Source organism: Drosophila kikkawai, chromosome 2L (genome assembly GCF_030179895.1).
Source record: "Drosophila kikkawai strain 14028-0561.14 chromosome 2L, DkikHiC1v2, whole genome shotgun sequence".
Lineage (NCBI taxonomy): Eukaryota > Metazoa > Arthropoda > Insecta > Diptera > Drosophilidae > Drosophila > Drosophila kikkawai.
Window position 1 is genome coordinate 13,659,553 of NC_091728.1, and position 19,492 is coordinate 13,679,044.

General features: G+C 42.1%; 7 protein-coding genes across 9 annotated transcripts; 3 read left to right on the forward strand and 4 right to left on the reverse strand.

Moving 5' to 3' along the window:
- The first annotated feature begins 6,079 nt into the window (after positions 1-6,079).
- On the forward strand, positions 6,080-8,495 carry LOC108074617 (secretion-regulating guanine nucleotide exchange factor). Its single transcript, XM_017166743.3, has 4 exons — positions 6,080-6,404; positions 6,999-7,256; positions 7,320-8,095; positions 8,357-8,495. The coding sequence occupies exons 1-4, from the start codon at positions 6,387-6,389 to the stop codon at positions 8,445-8,447; spliced, it is 1,143 nt and encodes a 380-aa protein (XP_017022232.1). The 5' UTR covers positions 6,080-6,386; the 3' UTR covers positions 8,448-8,495.
- LOC108074590 (involucrin) lies at positions 8,478-10,753 on the forward strand. 3 transcript variants are annotated; one of them, XM_017166702.3, is made up of 4 exons: positions 8,478-8,601; positions 9,163-9,247; positions 9,306-9,805; positions 9,861-10,753. In XM_017166702.3, the coding sequence occupies exons 2-4, from the start codon at positions 9,163-9,165 to the stop codon at positions 10,632-10,634; spliced, it is 1,359 nt and encodes a 452-aa protein (XP_017022191.1). In that variant the 5' UTR covers positions 8,478-8,601; the 3' UTR covers positions 10,635-10,753. The 3 variants fall into 3 exon arrangements, with proteins under 3 accessions (XP_017022191.1, XP_017022200.1, XP_070142688.1); XM_070286587.1 differs by lacking the exon at positions 8,478-8,601 and having other exon boundaries at positions 9,077-9,247; positions 9,306-9,476; positions 9,660-9,805; XM_017166711.3 differs by lacking the exon at positions 8,478-8,601 and having other exon boundaries at positions 9,076-9,247; positions 9,888-10,753.
- A 193-nt stretch (positions 10,754-10,946) lies between these two features.
- On the reverse strand, positions 10,947-12,156 carry LOC108074607 (pepsin A). The gene has a single exon (XM_017166732.3). The coding sequence runs from the start codon at positions 12,153-12,155 to the stop codon at positions 10,965-10,967; it is 1,191 nt and encodes a 396-aa protein (XP_017022221.1). The 5' UTR covers position 12,156; the 3' UTR covers positions 10,947-10,964.
- A 188-nt stretch (positions 12,157-12,344) lies between these two features.
- On the reverse strand, positions 12,345-13,762 carry LOC108074214 (lysosomal aspartic protease). Its single transcript, XM_017166160.3, has one exon. It carries the CDS (start codon positions 13,732-13,734, stop codon positions 12,523-12,525), a length of 1,212 nt encoding a protein of 403 aa, XP_017021649.1. The 5' UTR covers positions 13,735-13,762; the 3' UTR covers positions 12,345-12,522.
- A 718-nt stretch (positions 13,763-14,480) lies between these two features.
- Positions 14,481-15,864, reverse strand: LOC108074186 (lysosomal aspartic protease). Its single transcript, XM_017166127.3, has one exon. It carries the CDS (start codon positions 15,800-15,802, stop codon positions 14,582-14,584), a length of 1,221 nt encoding a protein of 406 aa, XP_017021616.1. The 5' UTR covers positions 15,803-15,864; the 3' UTR covers positions 14,481-14,581.
- A 583-nt stretch (positions 15,865-16,447) lies between these two features.
- LOC108074159 (uncharacterized) lies at positions 16,448-17,771 on the reverse strand. The gene has a single exon (XM_017166072.2). The coding sequence runs from the start codon at positions 17,766-17,768 to the stop codon at positions 16,536-16,538; it is 1,233 nt and encodes a 410-aa protein (XP_017021561.1). The 5' UTR covers positions 17,769-17,771; the 3' UTR covers positions 16,448-16,535.
- A 520-nt stretch (positions 17,772-18,291) lies between these two features.
- Positions 18,292-19,406, forward strand: LOC108074206 (myosin light chain 4). Its single transcript, XM_017166148.3, has 2 exons — positions 18,292-18,576; positions 18,645-19,406. The coding sequence occupies exons 1-2, from the start codon at positions 18,411-18,413 to the stop codon at positions 19,346-19,348; spliced, it is 870 nt and encodes a 289-aa protein (XP_017021637.1). The 5' UTR covers positions 18,292-18,410; the 3' UTR covers positions 19,349-19,406.
- Positions 19,407-19,492: the final 86 nt, after the last annotated feature.

Genomic DNA, 19,492 nt, shown 5'->3' on the forward strand with positions numbered 1-19,492 from the left:
TAAGAGAGTCTTTCTAGCCATGTCCGGAAGAAAATAATTTTTTTGAAATTTTTAAAAAATTGTATAAGGGGTTACATCGTTCAAATTTTCAAAAATGACCAAAAATTTGGATTTCTTAAAATTTAAAAAGTTGTAAGTAGTTTTGTTAACCTACAAAAAAATAGCACGAAAATACTTTCCGAATTGAATTAGATGCTTTTTTGACTTAGTTATGAAAGATTAAATGCCAAGTTCCCATGAAAAACTTCAATGGTATCAAATGTTGGCTTACCAAAGTTAGTTTCCCTTCTTGTTTATTTAAAATTATTTCAATAAGTTCATTTACAATGTGCATAAAATTATTTAAATAATTAATTTCCTTTTAAAAACCCCCTAAAAATATCAACATTTATTATTCCAATCCACAGTGCTATACCTATAGTTCAATTAGGAATTTCCCAGAACCCGGTCCCCCGGTGGAAAAACCCGAGAGAGGCATGCAACGGAGCATGCGAAAATTTGGCTAATACGGAATGCAGGCTAAGAAATCCAAAGTGCATAGATTAAAGCGCAATGAAATTGGGCAAGGGCAATGTGAGAGCGTTCCCTGCCGGAAACTGAAGGGATTCTGGCCCCATTTTGCCACCCTAACTAACCCCTTCCTTGTCCTGGCCCACCTCTGGCAAGACGAAAGCAAACTTAATGCAATCAAGCTTAATGCAGCGCAACGGCTGCCAGACGAAAGGACGTCGTCCCGGGGGGGGACCAGGGGGGTCGGAAATCGACGGGCAGGTGGTGGTGCAAGCAAAGTGAATCCCTTGGGTATACCTGCGGTGAATTTTTAAGCAATTTACATAATAATTATCGTGCTGGTGCGCTGCAAGCTGAGAAAGTCGGGAGGGAAAGCAAACCAAATAGGGTTTCCGCCCGCAATTATCGAACAAAACTTTTGGCCCATCTCGAGGCTGGGCTTTGTGTCTGTGGCTCGCCTTGCCATAAATTGAAATTGAATATTCAATAACCAAAGGACTTGGCTCAAAACACTTGCCATGTCACCAAGGCTGTGAGGGCAATAATGCCAGTTGAAATAATGACAGCCCTGGCAGAGCCCACTAAATTATGTAATTACCTTTCAGCTTAAATATATACAAATGGAACCGGAAGGTGGTATTGACATAATGGTTTAATAAAGGTCTTTGATTTTAAATTAAGTAAATTAAATGTTTAATTTTAAATTTATAAAAAAAAGAGAGTTGAAATCCCTTTAAGAGGTGCTTAGAAGTATGCAATAAAATTGGCGAGGTACCAACTTTGTGAGTTTTGTGTGTTTTTTACTATTTAAAATATGGAATCCCCTTTTTCCCTATAATTTATTGCACATTTTCTCCATCTCCCTTACAAACTGTATAAATATTCCACAACTCCCCCCAAAACTCTATTCAGCAAACTAATTTAATTAGCTCTCCCCTAAGCTAAGAAATCAATTTAAAGTGAAAAATGTAGCCCATTTAATATACTGCCGAATAATGTCAGCTCAGCTCTTGGAAAAGAAATAAAACTTTAAGTCAATCAGGGAAAACCATTTTTGAAAAGCGCTTGCAACAAATCCAAGCGAAACGAAGGATTTTCGAAAATATTTGACATTTTCATTGTGTGCAACGCGGGGCAAAAGGACACTGATGACTAGGAAAGGGACGAAAGGACGAGGAGGAGCCGCGTTGAGCGCTTGTTTAACTTAAATTGCTTTGCTCTGGCGCTGGAGAGATGGCGAAACAAAAGCCAACAACTGCAACTTTGCTCAATGCGCTTCCGTTTCCGCTACCCAACAGCAGCCATGCTTACTTCTGCCCCACCCCACACTTTCCACCCCTGTTTTCCTTCGTTTTCCCCCGTTTTCTCGACCGTTTTCCCCGCATTTCGTACAACTCCTTGGCACAGCCAAAGTTTGGCATTGTTGTCTTTGGCTGTTGCTTGTGGCAATCACTTTCATTCGTTTTCCCCCGTTTTCCAACCCCCTCCCTTCGCACCTCTCACCTTCTCCCAAGAAAAACCGCCAAACACTTCCGTTCATCTTCCGGCCCTTCTAGCCCGGGTACTACCCATCTTCCCTTTGCCTGGCCTTTGTAGCAAAGTTTAAGTATAAAATTTAGTTTCTTTTGGCTGGGAAAATGCATTTCCCAGAGTCAGCTTGATTTACCCCATGGAATTGCATACGTTTTTTGATTGAGCAATTAGGGAAACAGCCGGGGGGTGACAGCACTGGTGCGGTGGCAGTGCGGTGTGATTGCTTTTCAAATTTCATTTAAAGTGTCAGCCATACCGGAAAATATTCCATTTTCATAATTTGACAGCCATTGCGGGACGGGTTTGGCTTTGGCTTTCGATTGTGTTTCGGCCACGAAACGAATTGAGTTGCAGGTGGCCAAAAGGGGGTCTCACAGGAGGTGGTTCCTGTCCTCCGCCCACCGAATCAACCAAAGCAACGGACAACTGTCGAGACCACAGTCGTGATTAGAGGTCGAAATGATTTTTGTGTGTCCCGTTTTTTGGTTAGAAAATATGGAATTGCTAAACCATTTGATGGAGAGTGGTTATGGGATGGGAATAGAAGAGTACCTAAATGACGTTTTTAGGGAACGGTTGGGGGTATCTGGTAGTTGTTGTGTTTATTTTGTTATGCATAATAATTAATAACATAGGGAATCCCTGCACAATATATATTTATAGATTTTAAGTCACCATTAATTTTTGAAGAGTCTTGCATTTAAAGTTCCAAATTTTATACCATTTAAGCAACTTAAACTTTTCAAAATACCAAATTCAAGGATTAAAAACATTGCTGAGACCACAAAAGTTGCCGGATAAGTTAATTGTGGAAAACGCTTGCCACCATTGACATTTAAAACCAAACGCTTAATTGCAAGTGCCAATCGGCAGTTTCCCTCATCAGCAACGCTTCCTGCCAACCCTTCTCCCCTGATCCCACAACAATTTTGCCACTTTGGCTTATCACACGTTGGCGCTGTCCTTGTCTCCTGGCAAAACCGCAGAGAAGTAAAAAATAAAACGAAAAACGACAAAAAAAAATAAACGTAAGCGAAAAACAAACAAAATGCAACTTGCAATGAAATGAAACCGCAAAAGACGGGGACCAGAGAAAACGAGGAGGAAAAGACAACGTAAGCCATTTACTCGTTAACTGTTAATTCAGGACGAGCAAAGTAGATAAAGAGGGTGAGGAAATAGGATACAGGAAGACCTATTAAGTTTAAATTTTGTTATGTATAAAAATATTTCTAAATAAATTAGGCTGAGAGACTTAATAAAATATATCTTTAAAAAAGTGGAAACCAGCTTCTTCACAACAAAAGTCTAAAATAAATGTAAAGGATAAGTATTTATTTTTCTAAAAATTTATATTTTCTAGATAATAATAATCTTAATCATTTTGAATAAGGTAAACACACAATTTAAAGCATTGATAAATACCCAACACTAATTTATTTCAATTAAATTTTGGCTTCAAAAGAGATTTCTATGTAATTTAAAAACCATTTTCGAATCCCCACTGTACCTGCAACTTGCAGGATAAGAAGGATAGCTAAAGGGAGTGCCAAACGTGCCAGAATGTGGCTAATAACAAAGCGCCAGTGCCGACACAACACATTTGCACATCAAATTAGATTTAATTTCGAAAACAGCCAAAAAGAAACAAAAACCTTTCTTTTTGCACAAAAACGAAAATAGCAACAAAATGGCAATTGCAAAAATAAACGTAAAAAAACCCAAGTCAACACGCAACAGCAACAAAAACCGAGAAAAAATGTGACAACCAACAGACAAAAAGTCGTAAAGATGCCAAAAACACACAGGGAATGGAGTCACGTGTCCCCTACGTTTAAATTACTCCGCTGGGACGTATACACTCATATATGCACAAACACATGCACGCGCAAATGCAAGTGAAGCCCTATAAAAAGTCCTTCGAAATACACTTATCCTTGCAAGGATCCTGCACGAGGTTCGTGAATGAAACACCATAATATTAATGGCCGCCCTTAGCTGAATTTGAATTCTTGGCGCCATCGAGGCAGTGTTGCATATTTAAGGGCTGATTTTACCAACACTGTTGCGGTCTGTTATTGCTTATTATGTTATGTTATTTAAATTAATATGTTAATAAGTCACTAAATTTATATATAAATGTATTTTATAAATTATATTTAAAAATATTTAAAGATCTTTAAAAAATAGATAAAAAAATGTTAACCTACAAAAGATATATTTTTTTAATATTAAATATTTGTATATATATTTTGTTATGATTATTCAAAATAAATAAAAACAATGACTTGTGTTTTTTTATTTTAACTCTACCGACACAATTTTATAAAGCGTTAAAAATTTGTAAAGATTAAAAATATATGAAAACATTTGTATTTTCAAATAAATTAAATGTAGTTTGAAGATTTTTAAACTTTGAAAAAATAAAAACTAACTTACTTTCTTGTTTTCAAAGTAGATTTAATAATTGAAAAAATATAGAACTATTTTTAAAGGATACAAATGTTATTTATCGCAAATATCTAACTTGTTATATGTCAAATTAAACACTCTTTAAACGAATAAATCCCCATTTAAGAGTTAATTTTTCATTTTGTTTCGTTGTGGATTTTTTATGGGGGTTTCCGCCACGTTGACCACGGCGAAGCGGAAATACCTCATATAAACCCGTCATAGTCGCGCCAAGAAATGGGAATAACAATTCATATTGGACACAAAAAACGCACACTGAAAGTAAAGCAATTTAAACGACTTTAAAATGCCCTGCAAGGTATATTTTTTGCATTGTAATAATCCCATTAAAAAAAAAGCCAAGGATTATTCTTACCCAATTCTTAACTTCGCTGCCATTTACCCAGTCAACATGTTAATTCCATTTGGTTTTTTAATTGACTGCCATGGCAATTTAAAAGAGATTTCCATTGCCCCATGAGCACCTTCGATTGCATGTGGAGCAGTCGTTCTTTCTTGCATGGCTTTTCTTCGTTTCTGGGTATCAAGTGAAAATCATCAGTTTTCATTTCTAGCGTTTAGGGGCGGTTCAGTCCTTATTCTGAGCATGTGTGCGACGGCGGCGGTGCTCATTTTTGAATTGCAAATGCGACTCGCAGTGCATTCTTCACATGTGCAGAGGGGGAAGGTGGTGGCAAGGCGAAGAAGGGGATTCCCATTTCCAGGCAGCCATTGCATGCCAGCCGAACATTGCAGCTTTGTAATGTCCTGCTGTTAGCGCCCCTTGCTCACTGCCTTTGCCAGCGCCTTGATTTCGTGGTAATTAAAACTCAGTTCACCTGTGAGTTTACGGTTTTGAATGGGCATTTTGGTTAATTGTATTTATTATTTGAACGTAAATCAAGTATTTAACAGAGCTATAACTTATAACAATTATTTACTATATAGTATATATTTGATTGCCTTTATGATTTGTATTTAATAATCCTATTGTAAACATATATTTCGAGGCTTCTTTACATTTATCTTTCAATAATATTCAATGCTTTATTTTAAATATTATTTAAGAGGTATTACTTTATTCGTTACTGTACCTTTTCTGCAACTAATTCCCTTTTTCCTCCGGAGCAAGTTTCCATTTATGGCTAACTAGTGTTGGGTTTCTTACTCCGGCTTGACAATTAAGACTTAATTAAAATTGCATGCACTTTAACCTTCGCCCTGAACTTTCATTGCTTTTAATTACAATATATTAATATGGGCTTGTCGTGACTTTTACGCCGGGATTATATAATCGTTTTAGCCATAACCGAAGAAGACATTAAGGTATTATTTTCAAATTTAGGGGCCATTTAATGTTATTTAATTAATGTAATGTTAAATGAAAGGCCATAATGTGAAAGATTTATTGTTATAAAAATATAATTAGATTAAAACTCCCCTTTGGCGGGTAATCTCCCATTTCCCGTTAGCTAACAGAGAAATGTTAACAGTTAACAGAGCCTTGCCAGACGCACCAACCGGCAATTACTCACCCAAGAAACGATAACAAATCAGCTGTGCGCCCAAGTCTGGCAACCCTCGTCCCTCATTTGCATTGTTTACATTTTTTGTTTGCCGCACGCAAAGCTAAAAAACATTAGAAAGAACCGCGAATATAAAAGTAATTGAAACTTCAGAGCCTAGACTCAGTTTTACATGAGCTGCCAACGGCAGAGCCACGCGTCCGGAGGCCCAAGGAGCGCCATTGGAGGCCATCGCGTAGTCGGAATCGGAGTCGCACCTTCGCCGCCACATTGCTGGCGTGACTGCGTCGCATTAAATCACCGGAATCACCGAAGAAATCGCGGCGACGAACAACAACCGGAAGTGCAGCGGAGCAACTGGTGGTCATGGAGGTTTACGCCTGGGTAGGACATTGCTTTTAAGCCCACGCCCTTATTTTCAGGAGGAAATCAAGAAAATAGACGGGTTCTGAGACCGAAGTAGGGAATACTCTTGTAGAATCTTTAAATGGGTTTGTTTTTAGAGAATCTAGGATATATGTTTTTGATTGTGCTGTAAATGAAATCTATTTATGTTGTAATACCAATCTCCAAATAATTTTCTAAGATTTATTCTTTTTTAACTTTGAACTCTGTATATTAATCTGGAATACACTCTATTTAAAATATTTAAATATAAACATTTAAAGTCTATTAAACATTTTGAAACTATTTTCAAATATTTCAATTTGAAACATCTATAATTATATTGTAATTTTTCAATAAAATTCCCATTATATCAGATTAAATATGATTTCTTTTCAAACCCTTAAAATGTAAAATGTTTTTAAAAGTTTGAATTTTCCCTAAAGTTTCCAACTTCTTAACTAAAATTAACCTACCCCTCGGCAAGAGTATTCCAAAATAACAGAGACATCGCCGCGCAGCGATTTGCATTGCAAATTAATGAGTGATTTCCTTTGGTGGCCTTTTTGTTTGCCCATTTTCGTGATGTCTTAGGGTGCCAATTCTCACGGCCAGCTCGGCCTTGGCTTTGAGTCCGAGTTGTGCATGACACCGCAGCGGGTGGCCAGGAGCTCCTGCTCCTTTGCCGCCGCCCAGGTGCGCTGTATTCGCGGCGGAGGCGGCCACGTCCTCATCCTCGACACGAACGGAAGGGTGCATGCCTGTGGCTGGAATAATCGTGGTCAACTGGGCCTGGATTCATCGGAGGAGTGCCACAACGAGTTTAAGATGATTCCCAGCGAGTATTTTGGGGTGAGAAATTATTGAATCATTAATAATTTCAACACTAATATCGATTAAATGCAATACTTTTAGGAAGTTCCTGTGGACACAATCAGTTGTGGCTGGGACATCTCCGGCGCCATCACCTTGACCAAACGGCTGTATGTATGGGGCTCTAATGCCTTTCAGCAGCTAGGAATCTGTCAGCGTGGTTTTCTGGCCGTCAGAAGACCCATGCCAGTGAAGCTACCTCGGGAAGAAGAGTCCATCCGGATCAGCTTTGGACTCCGCCACTGTGCCGTACTCACCCAGGACCACAAGATCTACGTCTTCGGACGACTGAGGATTATGGATCCACCGCCCATCGAACTGGATATCACGGCCACCTGCCTGCACCGCTGCAATACGATAAAGATACAGGCCCACAATCCCAACGAGCTGAGAATCGTTTCCCTTTCCAGTGGTCAGAATCACATGCTGCTCAAGTGTGTGGATCTGAGCGAATCGGGTGGCGGCAGCACCAAGAGGATTCTCACGCTGGGCGACAACAAGTTCGGCCAGTCCAATGCCTTTCTCTTTGAGGAGGATGTGCGACAACTGGCCGTGGGCTGGACCCACAATGCAGCGGTGCTGAGGAACAACGAAATCCTGCTATGGGGTCGCAATTGCTATGGCCAATTGGGAATCGGATCGTTTAGCGAGCAGCAGGCTATACCCACTCCTTTGCTTCTGAAGCTGCCAGAGGATCAGTCACCGGCCAGAGTACACATGGGAGCGGAGCATGGACTGCTGAGGACTTCGGCCGGAGCAGTCTACACTTGGGGTTGGAATGAGCATGGGAATTGCGGCAATAACAGCACGGAAAATGTGTAAGAATTTGAATTACAACATAACATTTATAACATATTTTTATAAAACATAATTGTAATGTGTAAATATTGATATCTTATATAAGAAGGTAATTTTTATATTATTTAAGAAGTATTGCAGAAAAATTAACACAAAAAAACAACGAAATATATTAATTATAATTTTTAAAGTTAAGAAAACTCATCTTAATAATTCATTAAAAATGTTTTAAATATTTTAAATTGCTTGTAATTCAATTACTTTAATCGATATCTTTTCAGATGCACCCCTACGCTTTTGGAACTGCCAATTGTTAAGTTGGCCGGGGCTGGAGCTGGCTTCTGTTATGCAATAACAGAGCCTGTTAACTGACTGCTTCCTGTTATACGCTGTTATACCGGTCACCTGTTTCTGTCTCTTTCTGCCGGCACGCTTGCGCATTAGCTCCATGAATTTTCTTGTGTTACTAAGTTGTAAAATGTTTAAAATAAAGAGCCAATTGTTATTAAAATAAGTCTTTTTAAAGGTGGGTGATGATAAATGAAAACTTCCGATTACATAAGAGAATATTAGTTTTTAATGCATAATTTCAAGGAATACTTAGCACACATTCATATGCAGCTTTTAGCCAAAAATCTCGGATACACACATGGGTGTGCATGAGCAAAAAAAATGGCACGTTGTTTTCTACCAAAAAGTAAACATTTTTAATTAAAATAACGCTTTAACTTGGACCAGAAACAAGAGTTTTCATTAGTTTTGAAACATAATTATAATAAAATAAATAAATAAAGTGGGCCATAATTCAATTCAATTCAGAGAGACTACACTTTTCATAAATATTTACATTTAGGCCTGACGCCTCTTTGATTATAAACAAAAAGCGCTGTCAGAAGTGTTTTTATATCCGATCTGGTTACTCCAGAAGCTAGCTTTCCTGAGGGCCTCATTTCTTTCCATTTAGTGTGCCTTGGGAGACGCTAGGAACAGGGTGTGCCGACTCTATGCTTTTTCCGAGAAATTTGGCATAAGCATTCCGTTACAACGTTTTTAATAAATTGTTCGTTTCTGTGTTCGAACCCAAAAGATGTCCGAGAATAAAAATGAAAAAAAAGAGCCTCCGCCTCCACTGGACGAAATAGATGCCGAGGAGTTGCTGGCCACCACTCAAGGTATGACATCTTAACCATATAATGTCAAATAAATAAATCGAAATCCCCTGAGTCACAGCCAATATTTCCAATGAACTGGCCAAGAAAATCTGGAGTGTGACGACCAGCGACGTTGCCCTGGGAATACGTGAGTTTCCTGGAGAAAAGCTGCCCTATGTACCCTCGGATATTGGATCAATACTGGCACCTCCGGCGGGTTCAAGAAGCGGAATTGGAAACAGATTTGGAAGTAAGCAACATGCGAATGAAAATGCCACCGCCCACATCCTCGAGGTGGGCAGGGCTCTGTACGGAGAGACCTACGGTTTCCCGGAGAATGAAAGTCCCAACTATTATAAGGCAGCCGAGAATTACTCCCTCTTCGGCGAATACTTTCTCGACTTTCCCAAGGACACGGCTACTTGTTTTGCAGATCTGGAGCAGACGTCGGACGGGGACTCTAAGCCGCCACCGGGATTCGAGCGGGCAACCACCAGGACGTCTTTACCCTTTGATAAAAACCAAGCCCAGACCAATGGAGGAGCAGCAGCTCCAGCCTCGGGATCCAAGTACTCTGGGGTAAGATATTCGTGGGGATTTTACTTTAAAATATATAATATATACTTGAATTTAGCCCCCTTGCTCCGCACCCGTGCCACAGCCACAGCAGAGACAGGCACCGCGTCCGCAGCAGCCCGTGCAGCATCGCCAGCCAGGCGATGAGAAAACATTTCCCCAGATGTATCAATTTAATCAGCTGGCACCACAGACTCAGCTTAATCCTTCGCACCACCAGTCCTGCCCGCACTTGCATGGTTCCCATGTCCAGCCGCAGCCACCTGTGGGTTCAGTCCCTCCGTCGAACATGGCAACAGCTTTACAACAGCAGCAGAAGCAACATCGTCCGGGTGGAGCCCTCATAAATGGCGCTGAAATCGGAGGAGGCCTGTGTGGCCACAGTCACGTCCATAATCATGGTCAGGGCCATGCCACTGCCAATGAGTTCAACTTGTCCCAGCTCTATCAGCAACTTATGGCCCGCAACATGAGGACCAATCCTCTCCACCACCAGCTGCATCATCAGCAGCAGCATATGGCCCAGAACCAGCAGCAGCATCATCACCATACAACAACCTGTGCGGCTGCTGCGGCAGCCATGATTTATGCCAACTTTGAGAACCATATCCGCCAGTTGCATCTGCAACAGCATTTGCAGCAGCAGCAACAGCAGCAACATCAGCAACATCAGCAGCAGCAACAACAGCAGCAGCAGCGTCATGCCCGTATACCAAGGGGCATTTACGGCGGTAACGGACAGGCAGGGCCAGGAGCAGCAACAGGATCAGGAGGTGGAGTAGGCGCCACTCCTTCAACTAGCCAGGAACCTCCAACAACTGGTCACAAATAAGGTCAGTTATGGAGAGAAAAATTAAGGGAACCTCTAATTAAACTAATTTTTTATATAAATTTTACACTTAAACAAAATTTAACACTGTAATTGGTGAAATTACAAACAAAACAAACTAATTTTTCGGTCCAATCATTGCTAATTTTTAAGGTTTCTTGAATATAAAACGTATAGGTTTTTAGGAATTTAGAAATTATAATTTTACAATTAATATAATCTACACTTTATACTTTTTAACTTTTAGTACTTTTACAATTAATTTAATCTACACTTTAAATGTATTTCCCATTTTAGGATTAATAAACATTTATACACTAATTTTTAACTCCTTCAAACAGCTGGTGCAATGCCCATTCTTTTGTTCTTCAAATCAAACTCCACATAGTTCTCCCTCAGGAAAACATCACCGATTATCCACTTGGTCAGACCCCGCATATCCATGATGCCCACGAAGCAGAAATCGGAATACCTAATCACATACGTCGCTGGATGCACATAAAACATAGTGCCCTCGATCTGGATTACCAGGTGCGGCAGAGTCTCAATTAACTTGCAGTCAATGGTCCACAGATCCAGAGTGGCATCGTACACGGCTGCAATGGCCTGCATCAGGCCATGCACCTCCGTGACGGGGCCCACTATCAGAGAGGTTCCCGTGTCCATGATAGCCGGGCATCCCGACTCACATGACCTGACATCCGTTCCATGGAATCCTATGGAACCCATTTGAAAAGACCAATACTTCTCCTCGGTCACTTTCGTGTAGGTCAACGGGCCATAGTACAAACTTGAGTTGGATCCCCCGATTATGAGTAACCCACCGTCGCTGGAGCCACTCTTCATGTAGAACGAGAAGATCTGATTCTCCAGCAATTCCTGGGCCAACATCCTCTGAAACGGCGGCAGGGTACCGATCTGGGAGAGTCTGGGAAAAGCCATGCCAAGGATCCCATCGAAAACCGAGCAATCGGTGGTGTCATTGACCAACCCAAAGCCCTGATTCTCGACCCTCAAGTCCCCGATGGTGAGCACATCGTTGGCCACCAAACCCTTGACCGATCCCGATCCATAAGTGATGCTAAATCCGGTTTTATTTTGATGCAGTGTATCAGATTTGGATTCCTTGAACAAGCTGCTGCCACACTTTTTGCAGGAACCGCACTTGGAACTGGGCAGCCACAGGTCCGAGGAACCAGTGTCATATTGGACTGTAAATGTCTGTGGGTTATTCCCACCCATTTTTATAGTTCCAAAGAAATTCGTTTCACAGGAATTCACCAGACGGGCCACCACCACTCCTTTGGAGTCACTTCCTGTATTACTTGTTGGCTCTATTCCACCATTAATTGCATGGATGGGGGTCAAGCCGTGCTTTCCCCTGATCCTATTCCGATTGGCTAGGTAAACCGAGATATGCGGAAACTTGTGGTGGCGGCGACTGTGCTTGCTGAGGCGAACGCGGTGCATCCCGGCACAGAGCACGATCTGGCAGAGGAGTAGGGTAATCACAGGCAAGTTCATGGTCTTTAACTGGCTTTAAGCCCAGCCAAAGCTTGTGTTTTTATAGCTCGATTCTGAGGTGTTTATCGTTGGACTAGACATCAACATGCACACGTAAAGGTGACTTCGAATATGTGATTTAAGCTCAATATTAAAATACGGAGCGTGAATTAATACGCAGTGTAATTGCAGACTGTGGAATGGAAGTAGTTTGTAAAGTTTCGAGAGGGGTTTTTATAATTTATTTTATTATCTGTACAAAGTTTACAATTGGTATATTAATAATGACATAAATTGTATTTAGTTGTGTGCCTGTAAAGGACATAAAAATAGTCCTCTACAACATCAAGTGCTTTAACATAAATTTATTTCAAAGTATTATTTCTTCTCATTGCACTGCCTTGCCAATTCCTATTTGATGATACTCCAAATCGAATACCGTATAGTAGGCACCCATGAAACTGTCACCGAGAATCCACAAGGAGTTTCCCTCCAAGCTGGTAAAACTGGAGACACATACATTTCCATATTGCAAAACATATTGTGAGGCCTTCAAGGGCAACTCCTTGCGGGCAATGGTAAAAACCATATCCGGTAGCAAAGAAACCGTTGAGCAATCCACAAAAAACACACCACTAGAATCATTTGGATTTGTAACACCCAGTAATTTGTTGATAATCGTAATAGCTTCTACCGGTACCACAATCATGGAAGTGCCTGCATCTAAGATGGTCTCACAATTCAAACACAATTTGGTTCCATTAAGCGTAGCACTCGTCATTTGAAACTGGAAATAAGCTGCTGTGGAGATCGGCACATAGGTGAGACATCCACTATACAAACGGGAATCGGTGGCTCCTAGAATCAGTTCACCACCATTCAAGGCATTCGTGCCATTCCTTTGGAAGTATATGGAAAACCCTAGATACTCTATGTGGCCTTGATCCACCAAGTTATACAGGAGCGGGGTCACTCCTCCCACGGCTATGGTGTCATAAGCCAGACCCAAGATTCCATCAAACGGAGAGTTGAGAAAAGGTTTCAGTGGCTCATCGATAATCTCGGCGAATCCCTGGTTTAGCGTTAAATAACTTCCAATTTTAACAATATCCTGGGATATAAAACCGGAAAGTGCCACTCCGCCATCTCCCGCATTTGAAGCATATTCGATCCGGAAGTTGGTGTTATTAACCACGTGGGTCTTGGAAGCCGTTGAATTGTATTTCCTGTGATTCTGGCAGGGCGAAGACGTACACTGTATGGAGGGCACCCAAAGATTGGCTGAACCCGTGTCGATCAGCACCGAAAACTCCTGGGGAGGAGTTCCAATCTCTATTCTGGTATAGTACATGGTGTTGGCGTAATTTCCCAGACTTGTACCTCGATCCTTTGAGGGAGCCACAGTTGTGGCATCCTCCACCTTGAGTTTGTGCTTGATGGAAAGGCTTTTGAGTTCGTTTTTCAAATTGTGGTGACTTTGTTCGGGATTTCTGTGCCTTTCAAATTTCAAACGCTGCAGGGCATCCACTTTTAATGCGAAGAGAACTATTAATGTCATCCATAACTGAATTAATTTGCACGAGTTACACTTTAGCCTCATGGTCGGCGCTTCGATTTGTGTGAACTGAGGCCTAGTTGGTCACGTATTTATGGCTCGGCAGCTTCACCTGGTTTTCATACGTTCATTGAGATAAAGCCAGCTCTGGAGCCGACTTCGATCGACTCATACCATTTAGCGAAGAATTTCACACGCGATAAGACATAGGTGAATTTGAACATTTTTGGGGGTGTTGCCAAATAATAAATGTACTATATAGTAGAGGTTTACGCCGATGGTTAAAGGCATCGGCGGCGGCGTAGAGGTCAAAATGACTCGGCGGCGGCGGCGTAGTAGTCAGAAAGAACCGGCGGCGGCGGCGCGTCAAATAAGGCAAAACATCCATTTTAATGAGTTATTTATTTTTTTTAAAGTTTTATAAAGAACAATGACACTGAAGGCCGCGCTGAAGCTGCGCCGATGCCGCCCCAGCGGCGCGCCGCGTCGCGCCGTAATTTTCATAATTTGGCGGCGGCGCGTCAAATAAGGCAAAAATCGGCGGCGGCGGCGGCGTGGCGCGGCGGCGTATATGTCTACTATATAGTACAGTGGTTTAGGTAGGCATTTTACTTGATAAATTTAAGGGAGTATTTTTGTTTAAATAAAATATAAATAAACAATAAAAGTTAGTGTCCAAAAAGGTAAGAGAAACATTCAGTAAAAGTTCCTAATAGCTAGCTGAGAATCTAATCTAATATTATTCAGGTTGCTATTTTAATAACAATTAAAGTAAGCCGCTTTGTTAAATATTTCCATGCATATATTCTCTTTTAATATTCTTCTTTTTTTTCTATTTTTATAACCTATATTTTTCCCATTACTCTCGTTCGTTTGTTCACATCTTAAGACCTTAAGCCAGATTTGCGAAACCCACGCGATTCTGGCCAAAATCGAACTCGGTGTAATACTGGCCCAGGAAGACATCGCCCAGGATCCAGAAATCGGTGCCGATGTAGGTGAAGGTGGACATGCAGGTGTTGTAGTTGCCATCCGTGTAGGTCTGGATGTACACGGAGGGAGGCAGGTCGAAGTTGGTGCCGCCAATGTTGAAGGTCAGCACCGGCAGGGAGTCCACAGTGGCGCACGGTACATAGTAGTCTCCCTGGATGAGAACGGCGCCAATCAGCTGGTTGATCTGGGCATAGGCAGCCGGCGGGCAGGCAATCAGAGAGGTGCCAGTATCGGCGATGGCCTGGACTCCACTGGACACCACGGTGCCGTTCCAGGTGATGTTGTTCACACTGAACTGCCAGTAGCCCTGCTGGGTGACTGGGGTGTAGGTCATCTCACCGGAGATCAGGCTCTGATCGGTACCGCCCAGCGTCAACTGGCCGCCATCCTCGGCGGTGCCATTCCTGCCCAGGTAGAAGCCGAAAACAGGAGCATCGATCAGTCCCTGGGTGTAGAGATTGTAGAAGGGTGGCACCACATTATCCTCGGCAATCTGCTGGAATCCCATGCCCAGAATACCGTCGAAGGCGACATCAGTGAAGCTGTTGCCCGGCTGCGAGACGGCCTCTCCGAAGGTTTGACTGGCGATGGCCAGGCCATTGATGGTCACGGTGTCTGTGGCAAGGTAGCCAGTCACGCTGCCGGTTCCGTACTGGATGGAAAAGTTCTGGCCACTGGCCACATAGGTGGAGGAGGCACTGGAGTTGTACTGGTCGTGCTGCTGGCAGGCCACATCGCTGGCCAGGCACTGGGCCGAGGGGATCCAGAGGTTGGCAGAGCCCGTGTCGAAGACCACATTGAAGTACTGCGGGGGAGTGCCAATGCTGATCTCGCCGTAGTAATACATGTTCATCGAGTTGCCCAGCTCCTCAGATGTGTAGTCCGTATCCTGGCTGGGATAGTCATAGTCGGGCTGGACATAAACCGGTGCTCCATCGTCGTAGATGACGAGATCGCGGAGATGGTGACGGATGATCTGGTGCACCTTGTGCTTCAGTATGTGAACGGCAATCTTGCGGGCCAAATGGGACTTCTTGTGCTCCCTCTTGTGAATCTTGACCTTGTGAACTTCGGCACTAACCAGGACCAGGATGGCCAACAGCACGAACCACTTCAACATTTTGTTTTTGAGACTTTTGGTGTACCTTCCCTAGCCCAAGAAATATCAGTTCTCCCCTTTTTCTGTCTGGGGCTTGACTGAAGAAAAACCACTTACCCTCCGGTATTTATATCACTACGGTGATAGGGTAAAAAACTGGCCCAAAATTGATCACCAATCGATTAAGTCTACTGGACGAAGCGAAGATATCACAATTGATCGATCGGGAGGCCCTTGTTTATACGAGTTGGGGCCGTGCTGGAATTTAGATAAACTGAACTCTTTAAGTCGGCGAATTTTCAATGAAAAATTGTGGAAATTAACTGCAAAATTTGCACTCCATTGATAACAAAAAGCTAAATTTGTTGTAAACAAATCAATTTGCCCAATGATAGGTACAAATGAATATCTTATCTTGTATTTTTAAGGAGGTTTGCGTTCAAAGAAAAAATTAATATTATTTAACACTTAATTTTCTTATGGCTTAGGGGGATTTCTTGTCTTCCTGGTAAAGTCTCAGATAGCTATCTGATAGTAAACCCAAAATAAACTAATCGCAAAAGTTAATCAATGTTCTTGGTGCCTGTAATTTATCAAAAGGATTAAAATTAAAAGTCTAAGCACACAACGCCCTCCCATAAAACGACAACTGTTTTAATTTTATTTCCAAACTTTATATCCCATTACCAAATTAATATCAATTTTAATTAACAAATCATTTTGAAAATAAAATTTTAAATTTGTTTTCTTTTTTTTACAGCTTTGGAGCAATGCCTATGCGCTTGTATTCAAAATCAAACTCCAAGTAGAAGGGCGCAATAAATGCGTCTCCAAACACCCATAGATTGCTTAGTCCCTGCAATCCATTGCAGTTTGTAAAGGCAGAGATGCAGGTGCCGTTGTAGTTCAGAATATAGTCCGATGGCTTCAGAGTAAAGTCCTTTCGCCCAATGTTAACCGTGATATCCGACAAGCTGGACACCTTGCTGCAGGGCACTATATAGACACCATCTTTGGCATCCAATGCTTCGATTTCCAGCTTCTGGTTGATAGTTCCAATAGCATTTGAAGGAACGCAGATCAATGAGGTTCCTATGTCCACAATGGCTTCGAATTTGGTGAATAGCGTGGTCGTTCCCAGGCTAAATCTGGCCACAGGGATCTGCCAATAGCCCGTGTTCGAGATGGGAACATAGGTGATGCAGCCCTTGTAGAGTATGGGGTCTGAGCCACCCAGCAGCAATTGACCACCGTTGTTGGGATCCGAGGCATTGCGATTGAGGTACACTGAGAAAACTGGTGTGTCAATCAGGTTCTGGGAGAGTAAATTATAAAAAAGGGGAACCGCGCCATCGATGGCTATATCAATGAAGCCCATGCCCAAAATTCCATCGATGCCATTAAGTCTGGAAAAAGCTGCAGGCAATGAAGTGACCTCAGCAAAGTCCTGATTCTTCACTTTGAGGCCATCCAGCTCGACTGTGTCCCTGGAGACGAATCCTTTTAGGGTACCGTCTACATAATCAATCTGAATGGCTGTTCCGTTCTGCTTATAAGTCTTGGATTTAGCGGAATTGTAGCTACTCCGTTGCAGGCATAATTGCGTTTGGCATTGCGAACTTGTGACTGCGAGATTAGCAGATCCTGTATCCAGCAGAACTGTCAAGGGCTGACCACTAGAGCCAAATTCTAGCACCACAGTGTAAACGTTGTTGTAGAAATTCGTTAGATTCGCTGTGGGTAAAACTGTGGTGGGTGTTGAGGCTGTTGTTGTGGCCTGCGATTCGGTAATCATCAAATTATTTACGTTTCCTTGCACTCTTGTATTGTTGAGCTTCAAAGTTCCCAGGGCGCTGTGTCCTTTATGCCTTCGCATATGTATCTTGTGGTATTTCCTCCATTTCTTAGCTTGAACTTCACTTATGGCCAGCAGCAGCAGCAGCAAGGTCAGTGCCAGACCCAGTTTCTTTAGAGACTGCGTCTGCATCGTTCTCCGAATTCACTTTTTGCCCTTAGCTTATGAGGGGTCACGTATTTATAGAACCTAAATTCCATAATTATCGGGTCCGCTATGGGGTTATTTTTGGGTGGAAAGGATTACTTTGTCACGTGGCCCGGATGTTACGCAGAAAATATTTATGTCTTTACGTGATTTATTTAGGTTCTTGGAATAAAAGAAAATATTTATATAAATAAATTCTTTAAATTTATTTAACTTTTAATATTTAGAAAAGAATTTTTATTTTCATATTAACATATTTTTTGAATTATTAAATAAAATTAAATAACATTTTCTATTTTAAACGCTTCTCAGCGCCAGTGAAACTTCTTATCAATAGTTCCCCGAATAAACGGGTATTTCCGGTGGCGCTATTTGTTGATGTGAAAAAGTGTATCAGGAATAAACACGACTGTTTAAAATTAGTAGTCACTTGTCAATAATAATGAATCTTTATCATATTCAATTGGTTATCCTTAAATTTACTTAGTACATTGCGCACAAATTTGTATTCCTTATCATATAGCCATCTCGGATTTTATTGCCATGTAAAAAATACAAAATTGAATTATTATTTGGCTCTCAAAACAAAATTATTAACAAATTGTAAACAATTTTAAATCTATAAAAATGAACAACGGAGGAGAGTTGGCGGTTTGGGACGCACGGCCGAATCCTGTTCCTGAATTTGGCTTCTTTCGTAAGCAGGATGAGCTGATGATTATGCTGCCGGAAGTGTCCAAGCTTCACGAGATCTTCGACATGTTTGTGATGTTTGGAAAGGATGCGGGCGCTGGTAAATCAAAATTGTAAAAATAACCATCTTTCTTATTATTAGCCTTGCATTTCTTTGATCTCAAACAGATGCATCCCGCATAAGCCTTTCGGATATGGCCGACTGTCTACGCTCCATGGGCGTTAACCTCAGTGACCAGTGGCTCGCCGCTCGCCTGGATGAGCAGATGCACCGCCGCCAGGCTCTGGGTCTTCTGGGAGCGCCAGTGAGTCAAAGGGTGTCCTTTGAGTTGGTGCTCAGTCTTTACTGCCAGCTGGCCGATCGGAACGAAGGACCCTCGTCGGAGGAGGTGATGAGTGCCCTGCGCACTTTGGATCCGAACAATACAGGAAAGCTCTCCTGCACCGAGCTGCGCCGCCTGCTAATCAGCATGGGAGAGCGGCTCGAAGAGTCGGAGGTCATTGGCCTGCTGGATCGCGTGTCGGACATCGATGGTAACGTGCAATACGAGAAGCTGGTGCTCGACATGTTTGGCATGGACGGCGGGTCGGAGGAGACGCGGAACCAGGCCAAGATCTACTTGCAGGCCATTGGCCGCAATGCCATTGATATGGACATGGCCAAGCGGGATGAGTTCATTGATGCCTTAAGGCGCGCGGACCCGCTAAACAGCGGCTACATCGAGCTCCCACGTCTTTTGACACTGGTAAACCGAAGAAGGAAGTGTTTTACCTTGGACGAGCTACAGGTGCTCACCGAGGGTATGGAGGACACCAAATACTGTCGCGGCATCAACTATCGTCGCTTTTTGCGCTCAATTATGAATGAGTGAGCCTAAACTAACATTGGTTGGATTAAATATATAAATATAAACAGAACAAACAATAGAACTTTTGATGCTGATAGATAGGGGGAATGGCGGCTTCAGTAAATAAAATATATAGAGTCTAAAAGGAATCCCTTACTGAATTGTAAG